Source organism: Lampetra fluviatilis, chromosome 4, assembly GCF_964198595.1.
Source record: "Lampetra fluviatilis chromosome 4, kcLamFluv1.1, whole genome shotgun sequence".
In the NCBI taxonomy this organism is placed as follows: domain Eukaryota; kingdom Metazoa; phylum Chordata; class Hyperoartia; order Petromyzontiformes; family Petromyzontidae; genus Lampetra; species Lampetra fluviatilis.
Window position 1 is genome coordinate 4,486,580 of NC_136278.1, and position 27,805 is coordinate 4,514,384.

At 43.7% G+C, this 27,805-nt stretch overlaps 2 protein-coding genes across 3 annotated transcripts in view; both read right to left on the minus strand.

Moving 5' to 3' along the window:
• Positions 1-359: 359 nt before the first annotated feature.
• LOC144931259 (progonadoliberin-2-like) lies at positions 360-9,429 on the minus strand. The gene is made up of 4 exons (XM_078855065.1): positions 9,353-9,429; positions 3,939-4,104; positions 2,413-2,508; positions 360-650 (listed from the first exon to the last, which is right to left on the minus strand). The coding sequence occupies exons 1-4, from the start codon at positions 9,427-9,429 to the stop codon at positions 603-605; spliced, it is 387 nt and encodes a 128-aa protein (XP_078711191.1). The 3' UTR covers positions 360-602.
• Positions 9,430-14,208: 4,779 nt separating this feature from the next.
• LOC144931508 (receptor-type tyrosine-protein phosphatase alpha-like) overlaps positions 14,209-27,805 on the minus strand; it is a 103,163-nt gene continuing 89,566 nt past the window's right edge. For both annotated transcript variants that reach the window (XM_078855441.1, XM_078855440.1), the window contains 6 exons: positions 26,059-26,135; positions 24,685-24,819; positions 23,085-23,210; positions 22,322-22,473; positions 21,778-21,913; positions 14,209-18,531 (listed from right to left, as the gene is read on the minus strand). In XM_078855441.1, coding sequence (XP_078711567.1) covers positions 18,457-18,531; positions 21,778-21,913; positions 22,322-22,473; positions 23,085-23,210; positions 24,685-24,819; positions 26,059-26,135 — 701 coding nt within the window. In that variant the 3' untranslated portion in view covers positions 14,209-18,456. The remainder of the gene's footprint in view (positions 18,532-21,777; positions 21,914-22,321; positions 22,474-23,084; positions 23,211-24,684; positions 24,820-26,058; positions 26,136-27,805) is intronic.

Below are 27,805 nucleotides of genomic sequence, written 5' to 3' on the forward strand. Positions count from 1 at the left end.
TGGATTCCGGTTATAAGCACATGGCAAAAGAGACGATGGGAGGGAATTCCATCGGTGCACCACATCAAAGTGGAACGCAACATTAACCTCGTAACCACCTGTAGCGTCTGCTGAGGCCACGAGTGCGTTACACTCGCCGTGCTCTGTGAGAGACAAAATCCCAAGGTCAAGCAGTGCGAGGAAATATGCAGAGAGGTGAAGAGTTCTGACCTGCAATCTGGTGGTTGAACACAGCATGGCAATAAGACAAATGCACTCGATGTGTTCGTTTTAGCAATTTTATTCATGCACAACACCTCCTTGTTATACATGGCCACGCGTAGCACAGTGCATCCCACCCACAGACAGCCACTCTGGAACACAGTACGATGTCCTGCACAAATAAAATGTGTACGGTCACAATCATGTTAACGATACGTTGAGCGGCGATGAATATAATTAAGGACACAAAGTGTCGAAGAGACGTCACAGACCATAACACGTGTTAAGACGAAGGTGAAAGGGCGTTCATTGAAAGGTTTCTAAACATCGTGCTCAAGAGGAATGTTGTGAAATGTCGGAGCGTTGGTCGTCTTCATCTGCACCCTGAGATGTGTGGGGCCTTACTTGCGAGCTCCTTTCCATTCATAATTCCTCTGCGAGAGGTAGTTCTGAAAGGGCATGGTACAGAAACGTCTAAATGTTAATGAGCGTTTAATTCATTTGCAGTTCTTTGTCAATCCACTGCACAATGAAGGCTTCTCCAAGACATGTCCATAATGGGGTTTGACTGGCCACGGTGAGAGGAGGGGTGAGTGACCAGCACTGGTTTCAGATATCACCGATGATAGCCAAAGCCGGGAATGATCATGTTCAGAATATGTATTGATACTGGAAGAATCCGATGAGCTACAAAGCTCTTTTTCACAGATATCCAGTCGTTTCACAGATGTCCAATTAAACTTGGGCCACCTTGTTCAAAGCGCAGTGAACTAACCACGCTGTCACATTTGAATGTTTCCTCCAATAAACATGAAAAATAACCACCTAAAATTTTGTACGTAATTAAAAACGCGTAATAATGAAAAATGTGTTGGACAAGCATCCCAAGCTGCAACTTCTTAAAAAAGTCTGCAGACTCAAAGTTTAGTTTTTTTCTGGGTGAATAAATTGATGTTTGATAGAGGAATGATGAACATTTCACGTGCGATGACACACACACACACACAGCGGCTGCTGTTGAGGTTTTGGGGGCTTAGGGTAGAACGGCAGGTGCAGCCAACTTACTTCGATTTGCATTTAAATATTTTATACATGTCATTTATAGTAAATGGCAAACTTTATAAGCATGCAAGTAAAAGCTATAATGAGATTAACATTCGATAAGGGTGACTTGACCATGACACCTTACAGATGTGAGATTAGAAGCTGCACTCGGATCAACAAGGGTGCCTGACCATGACACACTTTCAAACAATGCAATGATTGAAACATTATTATTTTTATTCAAAGAAAGCTATCATAGTCATACTTTACTATGAGTGGTATTAAAGAAAACATTTCTGTAAAACAATTGAACTTACTTGGATTTGACAACCAATTTTGAAAACCTTTTGCACTCTCTGAATATTTATTTCATTTTGAATGAAAGAAAACACTTTAAACGATAAATATATAGCATTGTAGGTGGGTTCACTTTGATTTATATCAATGCGGCACTGTTTAGTTAGGTGCCTCGCCTGATTCTGTATTGCTACAAAACCTGTCTCTTGGACTATTCGGATTAAAGGAGAACAACGTGTACATATTATTTGCTACCCTTGAATTGCTCTTACAAAGGTCTAGCAGCATACCGCATGAGGCTACATAAATCACCTTAACATTACGTTCACCCCGAGAGGAGAGAGAAATCCTCTTAGCCCTCGCTAAATGTCACACAGGCTCCTCTGACTTCGGCCGAATTCTTCCGAGGGGCTTGGAAGGTTGATCCTTCTGAGGCCCCGCTCGAATCTGAGACCAAAGTCAAACAGCCTCCACCTACCCCTCCCGTCCCATCCTCTACTCCCTGGGAAAAATAGGGCCGTCGTTGTTCAGACAGGTGAAAATCTATTCAGACTAAAAATCTCTTTTTTAAAACAGGGCCCAGGCTTACAAACGCAATTTAAAGACAATTGCAACACAAATTGATTTGAAGCTTTCGTGACTGCAGGAATCCATACTCTTTGGTTCTTTCGGTAAAGTCACGTAGGCAGAAATAAAATGAAAACAAATCACGACGTTTCGATCGCAACACAAGCGGTCGTCGTGACGAAAGAACCAAAGAGCACGCACACAAATTCTATGTGAAAATCTCCGACGCAGTGGTTCGAGTAGGCAACTGCACGTGTCCTCGGGCAGCGCAGAAACCAGCACGGGCAACGCACGGAAACTCACCGCGAGCTCCCTGATCAGCTTGGTGTTGGGCACTCGGGAGAAGGCGCATTCGGGTCCGTCGCACTCGAACGCGTTGCTCGGTGGCTCAAGCTCCTGCTGAGAACACGCGGCACAACACGGCGAGGTGGTGCACAATCACGTGCCCGTGTACTCCACCGTGGCGTACGTCCGTGTTTAAAGTTTCAAGTTTATTTATTAGGTATAGCCCTGTGAGCTATTCGGCTCATAAATTGGGTGCAACCGCAACAAACAAAAAACAAAAACATGAACAAGAAAACATATTAAATTGACTATGTGACTATGTGCAAATTTAATATTCAGGAAAAAAAACAGCAAAAAAAATGTAAATAAAATGTGCAAACAGGATTCGGGATCCGTTTTGTTGTACGGAGACACATCTTTGCATCTTTTAAAAATTTGATCCTGGCGCTGCTCACATTTGAAACCTCGGAAACTTGTCCCCAATCTTTATTTCATGTTGCCATTGTTGAGTTTAACAGAGGAATTAAAAACAAATTTAACACGTCGGCTTTCGCGACCAATATCATCCATAATACAGTTTTTTGGGGGTTAGATCGCGTAAATATGAATGCGTCGGTAAACCCGCCACCACCCGACACAGCCAATTAGTAAGGTTTGTCACGTAAATAGAACATACAAATTCTTGATAGCAAATTTGTACATGGAAGATTTTGAAACAAAAGCAATAGCTTCAAGCACACTAACACCCTCTGCTTGGTTTAGATATCTGGATGACACATTGGTGGGCTGGCCACATGGCAAAGATACACTGAACGCTTTTCTAAATCATCTCAACTCACAAAACCCATCCATCTAGTTCACCATGGAAGTGGAAGCTGACAGAACTCTATAAGTTCTGGATATTCTGCTCGAGCACGGTCCAAATGGTAAAATAACACGCAGCGTTCACCGAAACAAAACTGCTCGGCATTTCGACCCCCCCCCACCCCCAGCCACCACAACTTGTGTTAGTTTATGAACTCTTTCACGAAGCTGATAGTGCAATGGTATTTGAGAGGTACAGGTTCATCATGGGACCTCCTTTGCCAGTACCAAAATATACTAATAGGGTTTTTCCCCTTTTTTCTGGCAACAAAACTGACACCTTTTGCAAGGAATCATGCTTACATTAACCGCAATACTTGCAGTCAAATGCAAAGGAGGTCCCATGATGTAACTTCTCACCCCGAGCTCTCATTACTCTGGTAGTGCGTTGTCTTTGAACTGTGCGCCTTTTGGCGTCATCTGGTCGAACACCATATGAGACTAGGCTCTAAAGAAAGCTGTCTCTGGTGTGGACCAATCAGTTTCAAAGACAATGCATAAATTATCAGAGTATTGTTTTTTGTTTGCATTTGACTGCAAGTATTGTGGTTAATGTAAGCATGATTCCTTGCAAAAGGTGTCAGTTTTGTTGCCACAAAAAGGGGAAAACCCCCTATTAGTAGGTACAGGTTCGTGCGAGTGGCAGGCAGCCAGGCAGGCTCTTCTCGTGTGCGACTGACCTCCGGCTCTCGTGTGCGACTGGCCTCCAGGTCGCGTTTGCCCCCGGGTTTCCATTCCAGGGAGTAGTGCTGGGCGTCATTCAAGGAGACGAGCAGAGCCGTCGCCAGCAGTAGCAGCAGTGTCAGACTCTGACCGCGCAGTGCCATGTCTTGCAAGGGCTTTCTTCTGTAATTGCGAACACGTGCTACAATCAGCAGGACACGCAAATATATACATAGGCCGTGGACTGTTGGGGCAAGTGCTGTTCGTGAGCACAGACTTTAAAGCCGGGATGGCACACGAGAGGGTTCGGTAGCCGGCACCACGGCCGGCCGCCTTTGTCTCCCAAGTACCGATGTTTACACACAGCACCAGGTACTCATTTGAAGGCTACCTAGGCATAGGACTGGTTCAGAAAATCGTAACCCTGTTCTGAAGCCAGCGTGCTAACCGCTACACGACACGCACACATGCGAGACAATTCTAAAATACAACGTGGGTTTACGAAGCATCTACATGTGACCACATATAAAGACACCGCATAAACCGGGCAAATACATGTTGTAGAGAGGCATGTGTGTGTGTGTGTGAGCGGTGGCGCAGTGGTTAGCGCGCTGCACTGAATCTGGTGACCCGAGTTAGATTCCAGCTTACGGCCACCCACATCAGTGACAAACCATCTCAGCCAGTCCTGGTTCTCACCCACACGCTGAATCGGCCTCAAACGAGTACTCGACGCAACGTGTTAATATCAGCACTGAGAGGGGACAAAGGCGGCCAGGCGTGGTGCTGGCCACCCACCCCCTCGTGTGTCGTGTTGGTCTTTCATAGGTGCTCGCCAACAGCACTAGTCCCCAACAGTCTGTTAAAGGCTATACGGGGAGGGGGGGGGGGTCTTTGTCTTTGTCCTGTATGGACACCAGACTATATTGTATCAATGTAATCATTACCAAAGTCGTAGATGTCACGAGTAAACATACGCAGGGACACAATGCCTTTTTGAAATCCATCAGCTGATTTACAACCTTCTAGAATCTAGACCAACCTTTTCGAGTGTGCCGATCCCTCTTCAACCTCTAAACATTTCACAGACCACCACATGCTAATAGTTATTTGAATGTGTAAATTACCTTGTTGAGAATGAGATTATTTTCCTCTACTTTTCAGCTGTTCCAGATTATTACACGTCTTCGTAGTGGCTTTGACATCAGAATTTTATAATAAAAACAAACTAAAAGAGGAAAGTCAGTGTGAAGATAGAGCCGTCACAGAAGGCTGATATTAAATACGTGGTGTCAAATGAGAATGGAAAGGCTGTTGAGCTTCTGTAACAAGGCAGATCAGAGGAGAGGAGCCGGGAGGGAAAGGCTGACACAGCCTTTGTGGCGGGATCGTCCGTCGAGAAAGACGTTATCGGGACGACGCAAGAGTGGGTCAGCTGTTTTAATTATGAAATGATTCGCCTGGGATGATTCAGTTTCTGTGACAATGTAAAGCAGTTGTGGGGTGGGCGGGATACCTTTCTTAAGAGAAAATGATGATTTAGAAACGATGAAAGGCAATTGTAATTATAAAAGCCACTTGCTTAAAGCTATATTGAAACTCGCTCTTTATAACGTACATCAGCATGTCATGGGACGTCACGACTACATGACACGTGGTGCGTGTGTTGTGCTGATGTATAGAGCACGCACATAAGCTACAGTACGCATCGACTGGTGGTGTGAATATGTTATTATTTTGATGTTTTTTAATGTCTAAAAGTTAATTGATGTTTTTTCTATAGCCAGTTGCTTAAACAAAAAGATAGAATATACAATTAGCTTTTATATAGCTTTCTGCATGCATGGAACCCAAGGGCAATCTACAATTAAAACAAAAATATCATCAAATAAATCCAGTTTAGAAAAATAAGCAAACTCAAAGTAATAATGTCTTTAAATTATGCAAAATATTTGATTGTCTGCATTCCTGATGTGGCATGGCAAGCAACATAGCACAACTAAATACCATTTCTTAATTGAGCAACTAAACATCAGCTTTCACTGACCTCACGTTGGGATGAAGAACATGAGGTGGCAGCTGTTCCTGTAAATACGAAGACCTGAGACCACAAATGGCCTCGTAAGTAGTAAGCAGAATTTTTTGTTCATCAATCCTCACTTTTTTTCCAGGAATCACTGCACTTTGCTGCGGCCTTTTCAACCAGCTGAAGCCAACGCAGGTTAGAATCGGAAGCCATTAAACAAAGCATAGCAGTAATAAAACTGACTAGGTTATAACGACATCGCGAATAAACAGATCCGCATCTTTATCAGACTGAATCCATTTCAAATTGGAAAATATTCCTCAAATGGCAAAGTGAGAAATTTACAACATAATGTTGATACCCAAACGGTCTTGAAAGCATTGTAATTTGCAGTTTTCACGATGTTGCATAGAGTCCATAGATTACTATCAAAGAGGAAAAAATTCGTTATGGGGGGATTTATCTGAACTAAGTCTGCATCCCACTAATATCACCTCTGTCACATTAAGATGTATCAGGCAATGGAACGCATGTTGCCACACGTCATAACGCAGTTAACCAATCGCTGTACCTCTCTTCCACCTGTTGTATTGCACAGACATGTGCCCCTGGTCTCCATACACCAAGTATAAATTCCACAACAGTACAGTGCATAAAAGATTCGACTGCTGTATGCTCACTACCTGCATTATTATGAATTGCACTGCACAACCGTGAACGCATCTGTGAAAGAAAGAGCGTTATAGTTTATCGGATTCCCCCTGTATAAATATTCTGAAAGCAAGAATGACCCCAGGTACCTGTAAACAAGGCTCACCTGTGATCATTTCAGATGGGCTCTCTCTCTCTCTCTCGAGTAATTACAACATTGGAATGCCATATTGTCATTACCTGCTTTGGTATGAGTCGCTCCACATAACCAAGAACCCAGCGAGGTACCTGTAAACAGAGACTCACCTTTTATTCCAGATGCTCTTGTGAAAATGCACACACGAGCCCTGGTGCGTAGGTAGACCGCCTAACCTTTATATACCGCTCTTCAAAAGGTGAGCCTTCATCTGTAAAATTCCACGTGGATGTCTTGGCGATCTCTAATCTAAATTTGGCACATCAATTAGGGCGAGTTCATTACATCGTCTATGGGCATGAAAAGATGATTTAAAAAAACGCATTTTTTTAAAATAGGATGTGACTGAGCTGTGTAGGACGGTCACTCATCATTCCTGAACGAACCTTAAATCGTGGACTTAATTTTTTCTAACAGTTTCCAATTCCAGTTTAATCGTCGCGAAATTAAAACTTTCCAAGTTGCTCAGGCGAGGTCCATCAGCGAGGCATGGTCACTTAGGAAACAAAGCGCTCACGTTTGGCCGTCAAAAAGAAATGTAATGCATAAATGCACAAGTTGAGCGAATCCATTATACGTGCATTTTAGTTACATTAGCGGGTAAGAAATTTCAAATGTATTAGACAAATTAGATTTTTTTTTGTTCGCCCCTGCCATTCACATTGTTCTGCGAAGAATGACTTTGCAGGATCAAGATAGTCGCGGGGGCTATAGTCGTGACTGCCATTCCCGTTCACTCGCGGTTTCTGTTGCTCCTTAGTTTTTAAGTTGCTTTTTTAAACTTTTATTTTTTATAACACTGTAAAATATATATATTTACATAGACTGTATTTAACTTTAAAGTATTTTTTTTTTACCGTGCCTCGACTAGACGAGACCCATGTGACCGCCGTCTTACCCCCTTGCACCAGAGATCGATAACCAAAATAACAAAAAGTGCATTTTTTTTTGTTCCCCACAACACACGCACGCAGACAGGGAGACATTAACTCCTTACAAATGGCTCCATTGACAACAACATCCTTCGTCGACATTAAATGCTTCGGCTCATGACGTCAGTTAGGGGAGCCCCAACCGATGCCGGCGCTTTTCCCCAATCGATATCAGTGGACCCTTGAAATTTGGACTGGCAGCGTTGGTCGAGCGATAAATGCTCCGCTAGGTAATTGTCTTGGTGCTGTTCGCCTTGTGGCGTTCCCTGGTCTGACACTGGTGAGATGAGGCCCTAAAGAAGGCTGTCTCTGGTGCATAAGCCAATCCGTTTCAAAGACAACCCCCCATATATTATTAGAGCGTGATTTTTCCATTTAAAGCTTTCGTGACTGCAGGGATTCATCTTCTTGGTTCTTTTGGTAAAGTCACGTAGAAGGGAAATAATATTATAATAAAAATAAAACATAATAAAATACAATTCTCACGACGTTTCGGCCACAACGCAAGCAGCCGTCCTTAGGTGAAGAACAGGTCTGTCGGAAAGACAGCGTCTGAACAGACCTGTTCTTCACCTGAGGACGGCTGCTTGCGTTGTGGCCGAAACGTCGTGAGAATTGTATTTTATTATGTTTCATTTTTATCATTATATTATTTCTCTTCTACGTGACTTTACCGAAAGAACCAAGAAGAAGAGCGTGAATCGTTTGCATGTTCACCACGATTACCGTGTGTGGTCAATGCAGATTTGATTCCTTGCTAAAGGTTTCTATTTGGTGTTTGGACATCTTAACGCAACTGTTTCCTGGCCAGAAAGGGTAAAAGCTGTTCTTGTTTTTCCATACGAATGGGCCAAGTCCGTTGGCTAGAACTGCAAGCTCACGCATTCACGTCAACGCAATTCAAAGGCAGTGACACACGTGCATCGCTAAGCTCCACAATTGCCCAACAGACGCTTGCCCTCGACGTGTGCTCATGTTTTGCATGTCTACATTGCACGGTACACAGCGAATTAGCGCGCAATGCATCCGAAGTGAATCCATAAGTAACCGCGCCATCAATAACGCCCATTCAACGACAAGAATCCCCCGCGAGCGTTTTTAGGAACGGTGACAGATGACTGTTGAGTACATGGCATCGAAAAGAGAACTATCGACTTCCCTACGTTAAGCTTTCAGATTGTCAAGACAAGTACCATGGCACCGCACACAAGGCGTTGTGTGGCTGGAACACCACGGCGCCCGACCGCCTTTGTCTCCCCAATGCTGATTTTTAGACATCGCAAAATCTGCCCGTTTCTCAGTTTCGGCCGAGTTTAACTTTGGGTGGCCCTAGCCCTGTTCTGGTATCACCAATTTCCAATGTCGACATTAGGTCACTTTGGTCGTATGGTGCAATGCAAATAGATTGCATACGTTATAGACACGCACGCATCACGCGTCACACACGCAAACGTGCACACGCACGCCACATCACCAGCCGCAAAGTTGAATATTCATTGCAAAGAGTGACGTTCGGCGTCTGTTTAGGCAGAAGCACGCACGAATAATAAGACCGCATTTACTCGGTGACTGAGAACACGGAAAAACAACGAAGGGCTGCGAAAAGTTGAGACGTTCCGTACAAACCTCTCGACAGCAGGGATGGAGCAAGTGACTTTCCCGTTGTCCGTGAGTTTATTGAACGGACGTTTGCCGACTGCCATTATATAGTGCTACCCAAAAGTGACACTTAATCATCTAAATTCTCTGGGGCCCAGTTAGTGATTGACAATTTAATTCCGAGAGGAAAATTGACACGACCACTAGTATACTCTTGATTAACCCTCATAGGTCTACATGATTAAACAAACAATACCGAATTTACAGAGAGGAAAGAAATTACAATTGGAACTAGCTTTCTCCTGATTAACGCCTGTTATTCTCTTTTTACACAGACTCATTCTCTTCTGCCTTATCCCGGCTGCAAACAATCTTGAATCACCAGACACCTTACTTATAAAAAAAAAACGGAACTACTACAACTGCGAATAATATTAATACTAAAGTCTCTAATGAAAGAATGCAATGCGTCTACACTTGGTCAATCAACCAAGTCATTGGTAAAATAATCATAGGAAGTAATTGCTCATTATATTCCTAAATTAACACAAGCAAGCTATCATATTAGATAAATACATTATTTCTGAATTCGCAATCTCCGTTGGAACGATTACCATTTTAAATATTCTATTAGGATGCTTGAGTTTTAAAATTACCAACACGGCAAAGCTTACTTAAGAAGTTTCGGATGGATAATGTTTTCCAATTCCATTAATTTATTAATGCACGGTGTTGATTCGCTTTCCGCAATTACTTAACTGTCTTATTGCGCAGAGCATAAATTGTGACTTGTTAATGGCTTTGACATTTCCAAGAATTGCGCAGTTAATAAAAGCAAGAAGAAAGCAGCAGCACGCCATTGCAATAGGTATTGTCTCCTACCTATGTCAAACAGGATGACGTTAAAACAACAACAACCTTCACTATGAGATCTCTTTTACCAGTGGCAAAATATAATGGTAGGTTTTTACCCTTTTAACTGGTACAACACTGACACCTTTATTCAAGGCATCATGTTTGCAATGACCACAACACAAGTAGTCAATAAAGCAAACAAAAAAAGAAGCAACTCTGATAAGGATAATAATATGCACTGTCCTTGAAGTTGATTGGCCCACACCCGAGCCGGCTTTCTTTAGAGCCTAGTCCCCATTGGTGTAGGGCCAGATGACACCAGAAGGCGAACATGATGCCTTGAATAAAGGTGTCAGTTTTGTACCAGTTAAAAGGGTAAAAACCTACCATTAAACAACAACCTTGATTTATTTTGCCTCCCTTGGATACATATTTTCACATACACATGATAATATAGCCTCTTAGATTCTATACCGAAGGGCAACTCTATTGCAGTTTTTTTCCCCCCAAAGATTTGAATACGAAAGTATATTTTATTTGCCACGTCAAGCCCACTGAGCTATTATCGCTTCATCAAGAGGTGATTTGGCCATACATAATAGCTCATCGAAGTGGCTTATATCATCACATGTGGGAATTGATAATCGGCACACATTATACTGGTAGGAACGAAGTGGACCAGACCACCAATAGATTATATCGTCCGTCCGTCCGTCCGTGTATCAACATCGACCCCTACTGCAAACACTTGGCAGGACCCTACAAGAACCTTTTGACTCAGTGGGGCTTTCCTGGCTTAACAAGTGTAATAATACATTATGTTTATATTCTTTGGTTATTCGTTCCTACCAGCCCACCCCGCAGGGTCCTGTTACACCCGATAATCGGCACACATTATACACCCATGTTTCTCAATATGGAAGGCATAGACCAGAGTAGCTGGAGAAACATTTACGTGACCAAACGTACAAGCGCCAGGGTCGGCATCGAACCCACGACCTCCTGCGCATTAGGTAAGGGAGGCAACATCTGCTCGCCACTGCAAGAGTCTTCAATGCATGATTAGGGGTCGTCCATAAATGACGTCACGCTATTTTGGACGATTTTTTACCCCCCCCCCCCTCGTCACACGACGTAACAAAAAGTCAGACCCCCCCTCAAATATGACGTCACAGCCCTGCCCCCCCTCCCCAAAAAAATGCTTCAAATCGCTTTAAACTATTGTCATTGTAGTGCGTATTTAATATGGAGCTGCACTCGGATGTTGTAAGAGAAAATATTTATTGAAAAAGTATATTTAATTAAGTAGAACGTGTTGTCTATATTTATTTAAAGTTGCGCATTTTGATGTGACGTCACATTTCTCAACCCCCCCCCCCCCTTCGTCACACATCGTCACAAACGTCTGACGCCCCCCCCCCCCCAGGTGCGTGACGTCATTTATGGACGGCCCCCTAGCCCGCGTTCGTGATGGACTGGACCCACAGGAGTGCTCAATAACAAATGCTCCGACTTACTCTTCATTCAATTGCCTCCTTCTCACCTGATAACACATTCCTGCGGAGGGAGCTGGTAGGAACGTTGGGTTGCTCGGTCAATGGCCAGGGTCAACGGCGGCGTGGTGTATTCCGCAAATATGCCCGACTGTGAGGGCGTGCACAAGCCGGCGTGAGTAGGTTAAACGTTGAGTTTTATAAGGGCACCACGGGCTGACCAGCCCACACCACCCAGCCCCACCCCTCCCACCCCCCACCCAGCCCCACCCTCCCCACCCAGCTCCTCCCCACCCAGTCCCTCCCCACCCAGCCCCACCCTCCCCACATAGCCCCACCCTCCCCTCCCCACCCAGACCCTCTCTGCACGATGGACACAATAATCCCCTGTGGGCTGGTGTAACCAGGAGGTTCCTACCAGTATTATGTTTGGTAAATGGTGTTCACGTTTGCCCACCGTTGCCTGTCAATGCTGCGTACCCACGGGGCACTGTGCGCATTGAAGGTGAGCCAGGTGCCTCCTCGTATTCTTTACCCATGACCTTTCCTCCCGCATTTCCCGACTGCTTAACCACTGTCCAATCCTGGATGTCACGCCACTACCTCTCCATTAATCGTTCTAAAACTGAAATCCTTAATTAATAATTCTAAAACTGAAATCCTCAATTAATAATTCTAAAACTTAAATCCTTTCCCCCCCCCCCCCCTCAAACCCACTCTCCTCCACTCGGTCCTACCATCTCGTTCTCTCCCTTCTCCCTCACTCCATCTCCTATCCTCGCAACCTCGGGGTCATCACCAACTCCTCCCTCTCCAATCACATCTCAAGAGGACATTGGTTGGCCCCAGCGGAGAGTGCATCGAGGGAAGTTGAGCGAGACGAGAGGAAGAGAGGCGGGAGAGTGCGTGTGGTGGAGTCGTGAGATGAGAGAGCTAGGCAGAAGCTGATCCATGGAGGGTCCATGCCATAGTGATGACGTGATGCGAGTTCTGTTCAAATCCTGTTGACAATGTTAAATAGAACCAATAGCTGTCACAAAATGTGCACTCACCTTTCAGAATAATGTTTCTCCCTAACGCCTGCTGTACAGACTGCTAAAGCATTAGTGGATAGTAGTTTACAGTACAGAAAATAGATTGCTGCAATGAGTGTAAAATAATCAGTGGTATCCTCTCACGCTTTGGCTTTCTCTGAGTAGTCAGCAGAGGTGTGGACTCGAGTCATGTGACTTGGACTCGAGTCAGACTCGAGTCATGAATTTGATGACTTGCGACTCGACTTGGACTTGCATAACAATGACTTTGTCCCACCTATGAGATGTGGACTCGAGTCATGTGACTTGGACTCGAGTCAGACTCGAGTCATGAATTTGATGACTTGCGACTCGACTTGGACTTGCATAACAATGACTTTGTCCCACCTCTGGTAGTCAGTAATGTATTCTTGAACCTACCTGTGTGGTGCTTATCGTTTTACGCCTTCGTAAAAGTAATTCTAGATTTGAAGCTTTCGTGACTGCAAGGAATCATACTCTTAGCTTTTTACGGTAAAGTCACGTAGGTAAAAAATAAAATTAATAAAAGTAAAATAAAAATCCTCTTTACTTGATACAGCAATCGTGCTTGTGACGGTTCCACCTGAAGACGGAAGCTTGTGTTGCCTTCGAAACGTCGTGAATTTTTATTTTTCGTAAAAGTACCCCAATTGTAAACCTTTGTGAGTCATCATTTTCCTGGCTTCTCCCACATTCAAACAATGGACTCATGAAGGAAATGTCGAAAGATAATAGCAGGTCCCTCGTGAACGAATATTTTATTTAACTCACTTCGTCTGTTGTATCCTCAAAAAAGAAATATTGTAACTCAATTTTTACACACTTCCCAATGTGCTATCGACTGCAAACTTGGTATAGCTATGTCATACTGATGACAACACGATATTATATCATAAAAAATCCAAAACATATGTTTGTAAACTTTTTACACGCTTTTATTTAACTTACTGTTTATGTTGTCGTATCCAAAAATCTTGTAACTCAATTTCAACCGTATTCCCAATGTCGTATCGACTGCAAACTTCGTATATCTATGTCATACTGATGACAATACTATATTCTATCATTAAAAATAAAATATACATTTTTAAACAATTTTAAAGGCTCTAATTGTCCACGCTCAACTGACGTTGCCTGTAAATCACCACGGTCGCTTACGTCACGGCAAGCCTCGGGGATCCACGCCCAGGGGATGTGGAAGGAGGGGAGGGGCGATGGGGGAAGGGGGCAGGGGAAGGGGCAGCTCGGACAGTACATTTCATTAAAGCGTGTTTTAAAAAAAAAGTATTTTAAAATATTTTTTTACTTCCTGGATGAACGCGTAACGGTTGTGATTTTAAATGCATCCTAGTTCAAGTACCATTGGAAATCCAACCAATGTTTCATCTTATATTTACACCAGCATACTGTCATCGATTATATTAGGATTGTTTTTAAAAAGACACATTCAGACGGCGTTCATCAAATAAATGAATACCTTGTAATATTTCATGAAACATTTTATTTATGACTTAAAAAAAAGCGCTAAAATATTTTGTAACACTCACAATTTCCAAAGTCGGTATGAGTCTAGCTTGGTACTTGTTCATTTAAGTTTCCATGCCCACTTGCGTGACATCTTTGTGCTTACAATACCAATCTCATAAAGGACAATCTGTACAAATGATGTGAGCACGTTATTCTCATCTTGCTCGAATATCAAATTTAAGGGCATAAAAATAAGTGCTGCAATTATTTTTTTCTGACCAAATGGTTTTAAAATCCAATGGCAATGTAGGTAAGGTCTCGTAAGCTGTGCCTAAAATATCACTATTTGTCGGTCGTTACAAATTAATCTGTCAACACTTTCCATTGGGATGTAAGAATAGATACAAATTCACTTATTTTAGTTCAGCACATTGAAGCACTCCCAAAAGCCGACAAGTCACGTACACATCTTCCCACTGTCTGGTCACGTGGTGCAATGTACGCTGTTCAGATTGGATTTACATTTTTTTATATAATATATTTTATGTCTCAAAAACGCTCATAAAATGTCCCAATTTCAATCATCACGTAAAAAGTTAATCGTATAAAGAATATTTCTGTTGCAATATCATTTAGGTTCAGTCAAAATGAATTGCATATTCACTCATTAATTAAATGATGGTTGATGTGACCTGTGACTTTAATTGGAGGGAGGTTTTTTTTTGTTAAAATACCGAAATAAATAACTTGGAACGTTTTACAATACACAAAGTACAGGGATGGAAACAAATTATATTCGCATTTGACACGAGCATTCACATGCAAAACACTGAACACCAAATTGCAGTCATCAAAGATATGACACTGTATCATAAACCCAATACAAAAGGCTGGACCGCACGGCACGTGAATAAAAAGACCCGTACAAATCAATAAATTAAAACTCATAATAACAAGTGACCATTGCGACGGCCACAACTTTTTTTTTTTACAAAGCCTTCAGAGGGAAATTCCTTGGGGGAAAAAAATACATTTTGGAAAGATGCTCAGATGTCTGTCTTGGGTGCAGTAATTTTGTAAGTGCAAAGGAAACTATTCCATGGACAATGCTTCTGCAATGCCTCCAAATGAGCATTAGCCTCAGATTCTGAACATGCATATATGTACAGGGAATGGCTGTTAATGAAATGCACAGTTAAACTAATACTTGTTATTAATTATTATTTAATGGTTATTTTGAAATACATAATTAAGTTTTGCATGAAACTAGGCCCCATTTTTGTCTCCCTTACGGTAAACATCGGGCAGTTCAGCAGTATTGGTTCAAGCAAGAAAGTCGGACTTTGATGAGACACTGAATGACAAAACCAGTCCAGTTTTGTGTTGAACCAATGCTGCTAATCTGCACTCCCGGAAGGCGATGAAGGCATGGGTTGTGTAAAAAAAAAAATTCTTGTATTTTTTTTACGTTGAGACAAAATATGGGAAGGAGGCTTTATTTACTTAACCTAGTGGCTATTTGATAGCACAATCCGTCCATGTTTATGTAAATAATTCATAAAGGTCACAACGTGTAGGTTTTGTACCCACACCATGGAAGTGACCGAGTTGACTAAAAGCCACAAGGTTGACTCCCGACGCAGTTTTGATGTCTACAGAAGAAGGAAGCGATTTGTTTGAAAGCGGCGCGTTGTTCTTTCCTCCGTGCACACTGAAGCTACCCGTCGCACGTCCGGCACACAGCTCATGGGATACAGGAAGGGGGCAACTGACAACAGTTAAGATTCTACGGCAACGCATGGGCAATTGTGCTACATTCATAAAGTGTTTCTAAAGAAAACCGTATATATTTTTCTGGTATTAAAAGTTGTAAAATGATAGATGAAAAGCAATTGGAATTATCATACAAAATTATGGCATGGAATGTTATTGACTTGTAAATTTGTAATCGATAGTACGCAAATACCACGTCGTAATCTGGACAGGTAGCTGGGCAGTAGCGAGTGGCTCGCATTTCGAAGATTTCAAGTTAAAATCCGGGTCGGTGGGTGACTCAGCCCATCATCCTTCTGGGGCCGATAAAATAAAACACCACTTTATGGGGAAATCAACAGTGGTTGCTCCAAGTGGATAGACTGACCCTCACCGTAAGGGATGAAAATGCTGTCATCAGATGAGCACCGCATCATTGCTGATTTTAGCACAAAAGCAATTACTTTTTTGGCCAGACTATTTAGGTTTTTTTTGGCCAACACTTTACTTTAAATAACAATAAATACAATCTAATAAAAAAAAATGTGATTTTATTATAGAGCATAAAGTACCTCCTTTTAAAAATAGAGCGTGGCACGAGTGAATTAATCGTGTTGGGTTCTTGGCAATATATACAAAAACGGTTGATATTTTATATTTTGTTCAATGCATTTGCACAGGGTGAGGGGGGGGGAAAGGGTTTGCATGGTAAGGCAGCCCAAAGATATACATCACAATAACTTAAACAGGCAAACTTGACGCAAAGATTGTCTCGTAATGATATACTGTATATATAATATTTCATAAAAAATATACAAACTTGCGGAATTTATTTTAATTAACAATTAAATACTGTGCACTCCACGGTGTCCACATTTAAAAAATAACGCAATTGCACGGTACACTTTCGGCACAATTTTTCCCCCCTCCCCCGTTAAAAAAAATAAAACAAAGCTTCCAACACAAGTACAAAATAATGTGACTTGCGTTACATTGTATTTACACGACGGAGCCGGTGTTTGCAGCGCACACTGCTCGCGCTGTTGCGAACCGCTGGATGCCATCACCCTGGGGGGCCTAAAAGTCCAGGTGGAGGAACACACGGAACGACCCAGTGCTGTTTTTCCACATTGTTTTATGCAAGATGAAGACCATTGATATGCCTTTGCACACCGAATTATGGAACGCTGGTCAATAAACCACTACTGGTGGTGGTGTTATGCATAAGCTTCCCAAGTGAAAGCTTAGTGCCCCAAGCAGCTTGAATTCGGATCTACATATATATAATCTCTTTCTGATGGCTGTTAAACTAATTTTAATCGTAATTAGTCTATGCTCATTATTTCACACAACCGCGATATTTAGTTTACGTTGCTTGTCCATCACATAATGCTTGTCGTCACACATGACTGCGCCCCCAAATTTAACGTCTGCTTGGGGCCCACAGTCTGCTTGTTTGCAAGATGCATGTATGTTCTGTGCATTGATAAGTTCCCTAACACACAAAGCCTACCGCTATAATTGTGCCACCAAAAAGTGTGTTTGGAAATCAAATCGCTGCCTCTAATTGCTTTGAATGCGCATTACTAATGGCTCGTAACACCCATTTACAAATTATCAGTATAAAGTGCTTCACAGAATGTGTTTTACTGCACTTGCAAGCGATAGAATGCAAAGTGCAGCACATGAATACTTTTTAAACAATTCGAATAAAAAATTACCTGTGTGACCGGCGTTTAAGAGGCTGTGGGTCACGATGAGCTTTCGTTGTCAAAGTAATACATCGTAGCTAAACTAAGATGTATTTAGTCGACCTGGATGGTTTGGCGGCACTGGTTAGCGCACTGCGCTATGAACCCAGCAACCTAACAAATTCCAGCCAAGGCCAACATCAGTGGCGAGTGATGTCCAAACCAAACTTGGGCATTCCCTTCACCAACCTGCACTGGGCAGCGTGGTGAACGATGGATAAATAACCCCCAAAGCCGACACGGCATGAGAAGTCCTTCATCCAGAAGTGAGATGACAAATGGCTGTAAATATTGTTAGGTTTTTTTTTTTCGTGCTGTGACGGTTCCACCTGAAGACGGAAGCTTGTGTTGCCTCCGAAACGTCGTGATTTTTATTTTATTTTTATTTTACTTTTATTAATTTTTATTTTTTACCTACGTGACTTTACCGGAAACAAAAAACCTAAGAATATGAATCCTTGCAGTCACGAAAGCTTCAAATCTAGAATGTAAATATTGTCTCTATCATTATCGTTCAAATTGATGTAATATGTTCTTAGTAGAAATTCCTAAAGAGAAACTATCTACAATTCTAAGGGCAGCAGAAGAGACGCCCTTAGCCTGTGTAGCTGGCTGCCCCTTGTTCTACAAAATGTCGTGCACACGTGGAATCGCAGATGTGGAAATGCGCGGCATTGGCTGCTCTGGGTGCTCGTTGTCGCTTCCTCCTCCATATGATTTGCAGCTGCCCTCGGTCGGCAGACCTCCGCACGGTCGTTTCACTTGAAGTTGGCGTAGTCCGAGAAGGTATCGATGTACTCCTGTACCACTTTGTAACAAAACTCGTACTGCTCCTGCGCACGAGAGAATGGAAAAAATAAATATATAGAAAGCGTCTGCCACCCAGAAACGTGAGCAACACCGCACACAAATGCTACACACGAAAAACATTTTCTCCCCAACCTACTATTGGCTGCCCTCCTTTTGTCACATTTAATGCCCCGTTTTGCCACTGGCACATCCAAGTGGTTTTCCGTTGGCTATTTGCCATGCAGAGCTAGAATCAAACCGTGAAACATTGGGTCACATAATGCAGCCGAGTCTGGGTTACCACGAAGCTATGGTTTTCTATTGAATAGCTTGAGATGATCTTCTTGGTTCTTTCGGTAAAGTCACATAGAAGGGAAATAATAAAATAATAAAACATAATAAAATAATTCTCACGACGTTTCGGCCAACAACGCGACGTTTCGGCCACAACGCAAGCAGCCGTCCTCAGGTGAAGACCAGGTCTGTCGGGGAGACCTGAGGATGGCTGCTTGCGTTGTGGCCTAAACGTCGCGAGAATTATTTTATTATGTTTTATACCTTTATTATTTCACTTCTACGTGACTTTACCGAAAGAACCAAGAAGATGAATCCCTGCAGTCACGAAAGCTTTAAATCGAAGCTTGAGATCAATTGAAGATATAAAGAAGTCGTCCATGTAAGATGATGGCTGCACTATGGTTTAGTTGGCAATTATCAGTCCAATTGATTAATACTTATTTATAGTTAAAAATATAAATTATCTTGATTATTTTTAGTAATTAAGATTAAATTATTTTCAGGTTTCAGATAATTGCCAAATATATGAAATCACAATCATCACATTAAAATGGTCTGAAGACATTCAATATTTACTAGGGCTTGAATTGTGTAATTATAAAAATGAACACAATTCATTCTAATAACAAGTACCTTGAAAATAATTACGTACTTTAGTGGAAAAAACGTAACTTAATTACGAAAAGCAATATGCCAATGTGCCTAAAGAGGAACATTTCAAATCAACGTGTTAACCGCTTTAACACATGGATCAGAACCATGGACATTGGCAAAGAAAATTTAACAAACGCTGAATAATGCGCAGAGACGCTTGGAGAGGTGTACGCTGGTAATTACGCTGAGACGACAACAAGGAACACGTGGGTCACAGAACATGCGCAAACTGTGGACATCATGGAGACTCTCAAGAAAAGTTCAGTTGGTTTAGGCAGTGCACGGCAGTGGTCTGTACTACTGATGGAGCGGCAGGCGAAGGAAGGAAGGAACCCCCCCCCACCCCCACCCCCAAGGGGACGTCACAACGTGGAGATGGAGCAACGAAATCTGCTCGCGTGCAGCAGCGTGACAGATGGCAACAGCTTGCGGAGGGCCTTCAATCAGCATTGGCTGATGACGATTACAATAATAACTTGAATGACATTACTGCGTTGAATTCCGCTGCATTTAAATCACTCGCGGTTTATACGCGCAGGATAAACTGAAACACAATGTATATGAAGATTATCTGCGGGGTGGTAAAGCCATCGGCTGTTTACTGTGCCTTGTTGCGCACTCCCCCAGCTTTGAATACGCCCTCCAGTGGACCAACGGGAAATCTCACGCTTCCTGTTATGGTGTCAGTTTTGTTGCCAGATAAAAGGGTAAAAAACCAATTATCATATTTTTAACTGCCAAATGAGGTACCAATGGTGTAAATGCTTACCCCGAGCTCCACATACTCTGATGGTGCATTGTCTTTGAGTTGTGCGCCTTTTTTTTCGTCATCTGGTCCAACCCATGTGAGACTAGGCTCTAAGGAAAGCTGTCTCGGGTGTGGACCAATCAACTTCAAGGACAGTGCATATATTATCAGAGTTATGTTTTTTGTTTGCATTATGACTGCAGGTATTGTGGTCTATGCAAACATGACTCCTCGTAAAAAAGGTGTCAGTTTTGTTGCCAGATAAAAGGGTAAAAAACCAATTATCATATTTTTTACTGGCAAATGAGGTACCAATGGTGTTGGAGTTGTGCCATACAGCTCTCCGATGTGTTTTCGGGCTGTACCGCGTGTTGTTCATCACGATGTCCGATGTTTCGCTCAACTGGCAGCAGCCCCACCTTCTCACTCAATCGCGTAGAATTCTCGAAAAAAAGGAAGTTGGTGTAGCCAGGACGCGCCGAGGCAGAAAATGAGCCGTTGGGCACGTCTTGAAGAAGCACACGGAGCGAAACGTCGGACATCGTGGCCAACAACATGCGGTACGACCCGAAAACACATCGGAGAGGGTAATCCCACTCTCGTCTGATGCTCTCTTTAGCCGACCAAGCAGAGGTGCCAGAGTTTCAATGCAGTTTGTGACCGACAAGCACAAAGGTATTGGCCAAGGCCATTGAACAAAGGCACAATGAAAGCATTGCACGGCCTCAGCCTCCCAAGTTGAATAAAGAGCACGTACTTATTACAGCCAAAGGAAATTGGAATGTGAACAGGCAAATGCAATGCGAGAGTGAGGCTATGTAACCAAGCCACCGCACTCAGTTTGTAAGATGCGATTGGATGCACTATTCGGACAATGCAAATGCATTTTACAGTAACCTCGGTGGAGCGGTGGCGCAGTGATTAGCGGAAATAAATAAGTGGCCCAAGGCTAACACAAGAAAAGGAACCGGTGATAACGTGGACTGAGGATTCGGCACAACACCCGACCAAACACGGCTAAGAACGGGCACAATTGGAGAGATCCGAAAGCCGAGGCATCAGTGATGCCCCCCCCTCCACACAAACCATTTCGGTTAAGGGAGAGACGACGACGGTGATGACGACGACGACGACGACAATCGATTCACGATCTCAGAGCTTCCCAGCCCGGCCACCGTGTTTTCTGGCGTTGCGTGGCCCGAGCAGACGCGGTCAATACCAGAGGTAGGCCTCGGCAAGGTAAGGTAAAAGTGTAAAAACAACGAGCCTACCTTTACCCCCTACCTCTTACCTTACCACAATACAATCACTCTACCCTACCTTTTACCCTTTAGCAGGTAAGGTAAAAGGTAAAAAGCAACGAGCCTACCTTTTACCCTACCCTTTACCCTTACCCCTTCGCATGTCGACACCTTTACCCTTTACCTTTATCCTTTCACCCGGTAAAAAGGGTACAATTACCTTACCTTGCCGAGGCCTAACCAGGGGCAAACAACAACAACAACAACGGCGGCGCGTTCGCTCGCAACTCTGAGCGTTCTTCGCAGCCGTTCACACCGGGCGTGGGGTCTGAGATGAAAGCGCCGCTTACCAGGGTCTGCACCATGTGCGGCCGCTGCATGCGCAGGCTCTTGATGGTCTGGAAGACATCGAGGATGCCCTCGGCTTTGACGCGTTCCAGCACCGTGCTGAGCGCGCAGAAGGTGCCCGTCCTGCCCGCGCCGGCGCTGCGTTCATCACACGGGGGGGGGGGGGGAGGGGGGGGGGGGGCAGCAGGCAGGCAGACAGACACGGGGGATACGCACTCTTTGGTTTTTTCGGTAAAGTCACGTAGGTAAAAAATTTAATAAATAAAATGAAAACATCTTCTTGGTTCTTTCGGTAAAGTCCAGAGCAACGTTCCCAGGCCACTATCGAGGCGTTTAAAATCGTAATCGAAATCTTTAATTAGACTGGAGGAGGAATGAACCTCTTTGTTTTCCCACCGATGTCCACTACGGGCAAGTCGGCAAACAATACAAACGGAACGACAGGAGTGAAAAATAGACGGCAAAATGTGAGTTCAGAGGGATACGTCAACATGCACGTGTTGAGGGGGGTGGGGTGGGGGTGAGGGAGGGGGAGGGGGTGCTCACCTGCAGTGGATCACGATGGGCTGGTTTCCCGATTGCTGCTGCTGCCTCTGCACGTCGGCGATGAGGCCGATCATGCCCTTGCCGTCGTCTGGGATGCCCACCTCTGGCCACCCTTGAAAGTGGAACTGCCGAATCTGCCGGCTCTTGTTATCCTTGTCAACGAAATGGAACGGCAAAGCAAAAAAACGACATGTCATTGCTATGTATATTCTTGAATCCAGAGCATCTTTAATTGGAATCCATCCGTGTGGAGTTTTGAGGCTAATCTGGCTTCCTTCTTCAAGAAGCCAAACGACCCCATGCAATGGGCCAAATATTCCAATGCAGGATCCGGCTGAAAATGTTTTAAGACTCGACGAGGCTTTGCTGGATAAAGGGCATTATTATTATTGTGTAATGGATTTTGATATTTGTAAAACATCTCGGCCTTAGTTTAAAACAGCTATGTATAATCCCCTTGGTTCTTTCAGTAAAGTCACGTAGAATGTAAATAATAAAATAATAAAAATAAAACATAATAAAATACGTGACTTTACCGAAAGAACCAAAAAGATGAATCCCTGCAGTCACGAAAGCTTTAAATCGAAAAAAAGCTATGTATAATTCGACTATTTGTAATATCACGTCTGGAGTCTTAAGATAGTTTCTGAAAGGCAATGCACTGGGTGTCACGCTTTGTTCCAAAAATGTCACTCAACAATCTGAAAAGGGAATAAATTTAAACAAATAAAGGAACTTGGGAATCTTTCAACGAGTCACTCACCTTGCCACTGGAAATGACAAATTCTCGGGCTGTGTATGAGCCAATGAGCTTCTCTGACTTGATTTCAATGGAGATGTCACCGAAGGTGATCGAATCATTGGAAGGCCAGTACTGAAAGCACTTCTCCTGCAAGCAGCGGGGGGAAAATACAAGAGTACAAAGGCATTTCAAGTTGGCGGCTGATTGTGTGAACAAGTATTTTTTCTCGAGCGCCGCATTAAGGTTATGTCTGGCGCATCTGTTTTAAGTCCAGACACATGAGCCCCCCCCCCCCCGTCTTTCCAATACGCTTGAGAAGTGTGACTTGCACACAGTGGGCCTAATTGTAGAACCCGGCAGAGGGGGGGGGGGGGGTTGGAAAACGGAGCTTCGCTTTCACACAAATTGCCAGCACTTTACTCAACCCTGACGTGAGAACTGTGAAGCGCTTTCTGAGCGTATTTGTGATTTCCCTCTTCTGCCACCAATCTGAGCTCCCCCGTCGTCAACCCCCACTGATGAGCCAGGTGAAGTATGGTCCACTAGGCCTCAAGTAGCACGGTTGGCTACGTAAGGTGCGAAAGAAGTTCAACAAACTTGCATAAAAGTAAATTACACACAGTAATTTGCATTGTGGGAATGTTACTTTGTTTCACGACTGACTTAGACATTTGGCTGGGACGTAATTATAATAAAAATAGATATCCCAAAAGCAATAGTTTATTGTGCTTGCCCATGGTTCCATGCATTACTGCATCCTCTATTTGGATAAACTACATTTAAATTGCAAGCAATATGTTGCTTTTGCACACATTCGGGTGGATGTGCCGGTGCAAGGATAGTATTTGGACAAGTCCTAGCATCCAGTTGAAAGGGGGAGCATTTTTATGGCGATTGTTGCTGGAAATTCTCACTGGCAACAGTTGCCTACCGCACCCTTTTTATTATTAAACAAAAAAAAGTGGTTGCCCAAATCTGGACCAAACTGACAGCTGCTGCCCCTAATGGGAGACTGGGATGGTAGCTGCCCCACTCCTATTGCTCACACATCTGTACACAAACCGCTGTTCCACAACATGCTTCTCGACAAAACTCTTTTGCATTTGCAAGTCACAACTCCGTCGTCATTCTTAGGCTTGCCACGTGTCCTGGTTTTGCCAGGGTCATCCTGTTTTTTGTGGAGTCTGCTGTGGGGATCTCTAATTCTTCTTGTGTGTTCAACCGCCACAGTGCAGGTCACAACACTTCTCTTTCCACTTGTTCCTTCTCAATGGTTACCCCCCCCCGCCCCCCCCCCCACATGAAATGTTGTCAGATACATAATAATACCACTAAAGCAAATGAATTTATATCTTGCGGTATTGTGAGATATTAAGCTACACATATCACGTCCTGTTTTTTCACGCCTCAGAGTTGACAACCCTAGTTGAGTTTATTTATATCTAACTCAGAGACCAGGATAGTCTCATATTTCAGTGACACGGGTCACCAAAATGTCAAAATACAGATAAATAACACAAAGTCGACGCAGAAGCAGACTGCCTCATAACGAATGCGCCAATATTGCCCGAGCTTGCCATCGCGGCCTTTAGGAAGGTCTTCTCAACGTAAACCGCCTCACCTGCCCACGCTCCTGCAGCTCAGTCAGCATGACGATGGAGAAGCACTTCCACTCCCACACCATCCTCCAGAAATCCTCCGCCGTGTGGGGCAGGGGCCCTTGCGTCACGATGTACGCATCCTTTTGGCGGTAGCCCTGCATGCCGTCACCACGCAATAGCAACAACGATAAGGCAACACCGGCTATGTAGAATCGTGACGGGCACTGCAAGATCTGACCATGTCCATTCAGTGCTCGCCAAGCTGCATTGGCTTCTGGTTGCCGAACGAATACTTTATGAGATCGCGCTCATTACACACACAAAGTGCTTGCCACAAATTAACCACAATACCATGGTGATCTCGCTAAGGAGCATAAACCATCACGCAAACTCTGGTCATCCTCAGAGTGGCGTTTGGCTTGCCATCGAACGAAGATGATCACCGCATCGCGCGCTTTCAGATGCGCTTCTGCGGCTGTCTGGAACGCTCTTCCTTCCGATATTATAAAGTCACTGGAGTTAGGCACTTTTAAATCTACACTGAAAACTCACTTCTTTATAACTGCTTTTTTGTGTTTAGTTTGTCCTTCCCCCGAATCTCTGATTAGCATGGTTGGTTACGTACAGTGCGAAATAAGTTTTACGTACATCGGATCTATTGATGATCCAGAACTACTCACCGGTTCATAACAGTTATTCGCTCACTGGTGGTCAGTCAACACACATTGTTATCATTCTTCTATAGCAACTACCGTGGTTACTGTTCGCATGAAGCATGCTCACCGATTCCTCCGCTCGTGTTGAATACTCGGTGTACCAGGCTGACTGCGGTGTGATTCATAATTAGTTTATTTTCGGTGAGATCGTGTAGGCATGATAAAGTGTTTAACTATAATCCCGACAGCCAATCAAATCAAGTTGTCAAGTGGGAAATTTTGGACAGTTGTCAAAAACATTCCCCCAGCTTTTCAACATTGCGGTTTGCTGGAATGCCAAATCAATTGACACATTTGCCCTCGTGACAACTTGATTGGATTGGCTCTGTCGGCCGGCGCAGGGTTACAGTTAAACGATTGACGTTATACCTACACGGTTGCTCCAAGCAAAAATAAACAAATGACCAATCATTATCGGTCGTCAAAGCCCATGTATAATATTGACTGTTTTGTCCCACTGAAACTGTTTGTCCACCACAATTGCAGGTCTCGACATTTCCCTTTCTGTTTCCCCCTCTCGTCGTTTTTTGTTCTTGTCAATATCTTCATTTAAGTTTGCTCATTTCGAGATGCGTAATCAGCCTCAGACACCTCTTCTCTAACGTTGTGTAGCAGTAGCAGTACACTTACATCTGACGAGAATAATCATTGATTTATTGTGTGAAGCAGTGCACTCACATCTATAAAGGATGCGTTGATGTAGTCCGTGTTTTCCTCCCCTCTCTTCATGGGGATGATCACTCGATTAAAATCATCTGTGGAGGCAAAACTTAAATCAACAATCGGTACTGCGTTTAACCAGGAAACGCGTTCTGATGTTGCAACTTAACGCTGCCCTTTTACATAAACATCACTTGATTTTTTTTTCTTGCGTGGCACTGCATCACAAGTTGCGGAGCGCAGCAGCAATCCCGCGAATGTCAGCGGTCTCAGAATTGGCACGGCAAGATATGTGTTCATGCTTCTTCCTATTACAGTCCTGCGATTATAAACATCAAACAGCCCTCTGTCAATCCTCTGCCGGTTAAAGGCACCCCCCCCCCCCAACTCACTGTGTCAGTCACAGAGTTAGTTTTTATCATATTTCACCAGACGGGTCAGTGCAGGTCGGTGAAGGTAGGGAGCGTAGACACGGGAGCACAATGACAACCGTGGATTTTGCCCCCACTGCCCCTCGCTGTCCACAAGGTAACAGAGCCCTTGCGGCTGCCCCTGTGGGTTGGCGAATGGAGGGGAGGCCAAAGACCGGCTCGGGTATTGCACCACTTCGACCCTAACGCTAGTCGTGGCGGGGAGTAGACCTGCGTTTGCGAGTTGCATGGCGCAGCGTGTAAACCGCTGTGCCCACCGCTCCCGCCCCCACCCGCCCCACCAATTGCAGTGTTCACACAAAATAATGGCAACAGTCTTGAGCTGGTAAATCACCACCGTGTACATGCGGCTTGGTGATGTGTAATGCAGCACACTAGTCTCCTTAAGCCGATTTTGGATGTGTTCCATGACTGAGAAGCCAATAATATGTTGTGGCATGATACAAGTAAACAATCAATTGTGATGTAGGTGCTAGACTTTCACCCGGAAGATCAATTTATGCTGGTGCCATGGGCCCAACTTTTCCAAACGTGAAATTTTATTTTCCATCTCAACATTTGCAAGTAACATGCGAGTTTGTTTTTGTTTACTATCAGATCAGTATAAATAGGTTAGCCAAAGTTGGTCAATCGGCAGATAGCGTGTAATGGGGTTAAAGTGCGGACACTTCTGCATCTCCCAAGACTTCAGGTGAGCATGAAAGTGCAGGCCAAAATCCCCTCTAGAGGGGGTTCTTTAGAGTTCCCTCTAACAGGAGACCTTTCCACCAGCAGTAGCCTGAGAAAATAACTCTGGGGCTGAACCTTTTCTCCACCGTGTCTCTTAAGTGCAGATTTTTGTTTTGTTATTGGGTGCAATTGTGAACAACAGCCATTATCACACATTAGTACATCCTAATCGGCATAATCATTGGTTCAATGCAGCTCAAAGACTCAGTCCTACAAGGCGTGTGGTGTAGTTAGGAGATGTCAATGGTGCTTGGAATTTAAATGTCTGAAGACCAGAATCGGTGATTTTGCCAACAATATGTTCAGGGAGGCAGTTCCATATCCAGACAGCAGAGAGAACAGAGCTTCTGTCCAGGGAGCGCATTATTGCTTAAACAAATGCCACTGGAACGATTTTGTCCAAAACCCTCATGAGGTTGATCGACGTGTTTTTTTTTTAACAAAGTAAAACAAGCCCTCCTCCGTATGTTTTGTGTTTGTGTGCCATTAGCCGTGATACACCAACAAGAACACGCAACACATTTTTCCGCAATTTTTGTTAAGTTTGGAAACTTGAGCACCGTGACGAATTGGTAAAGGGGGAACGTTTTCTTTGGTAGTGCCTG

Excerpts from the sequence above, each read along its gene's own strand:
- LOC144931259 (XM_078855065.1), bottom strand. The coding sequence starts at position 9,429 with ATGGCAGTCGGCAAACGTCCGTTCAATAAACTCACGGACAACGGGAAA. Across the intron at positions 2,509-3,938 it reads GTCGCACACGAGAGCCGGAG|CAGGAGCTTGAGCCACCGAG; the intron begins GTCAGTCGCACA and ends GCGTGTTCTCAG. Across the intron at positions 651-2,412 it reads AGCTGATCAGGGAGCTCGCG|AACTACCTCTCGCAGAGGAA; the intron begins GTGAGTTTCCGT and ends ATGCCCTTTCAG.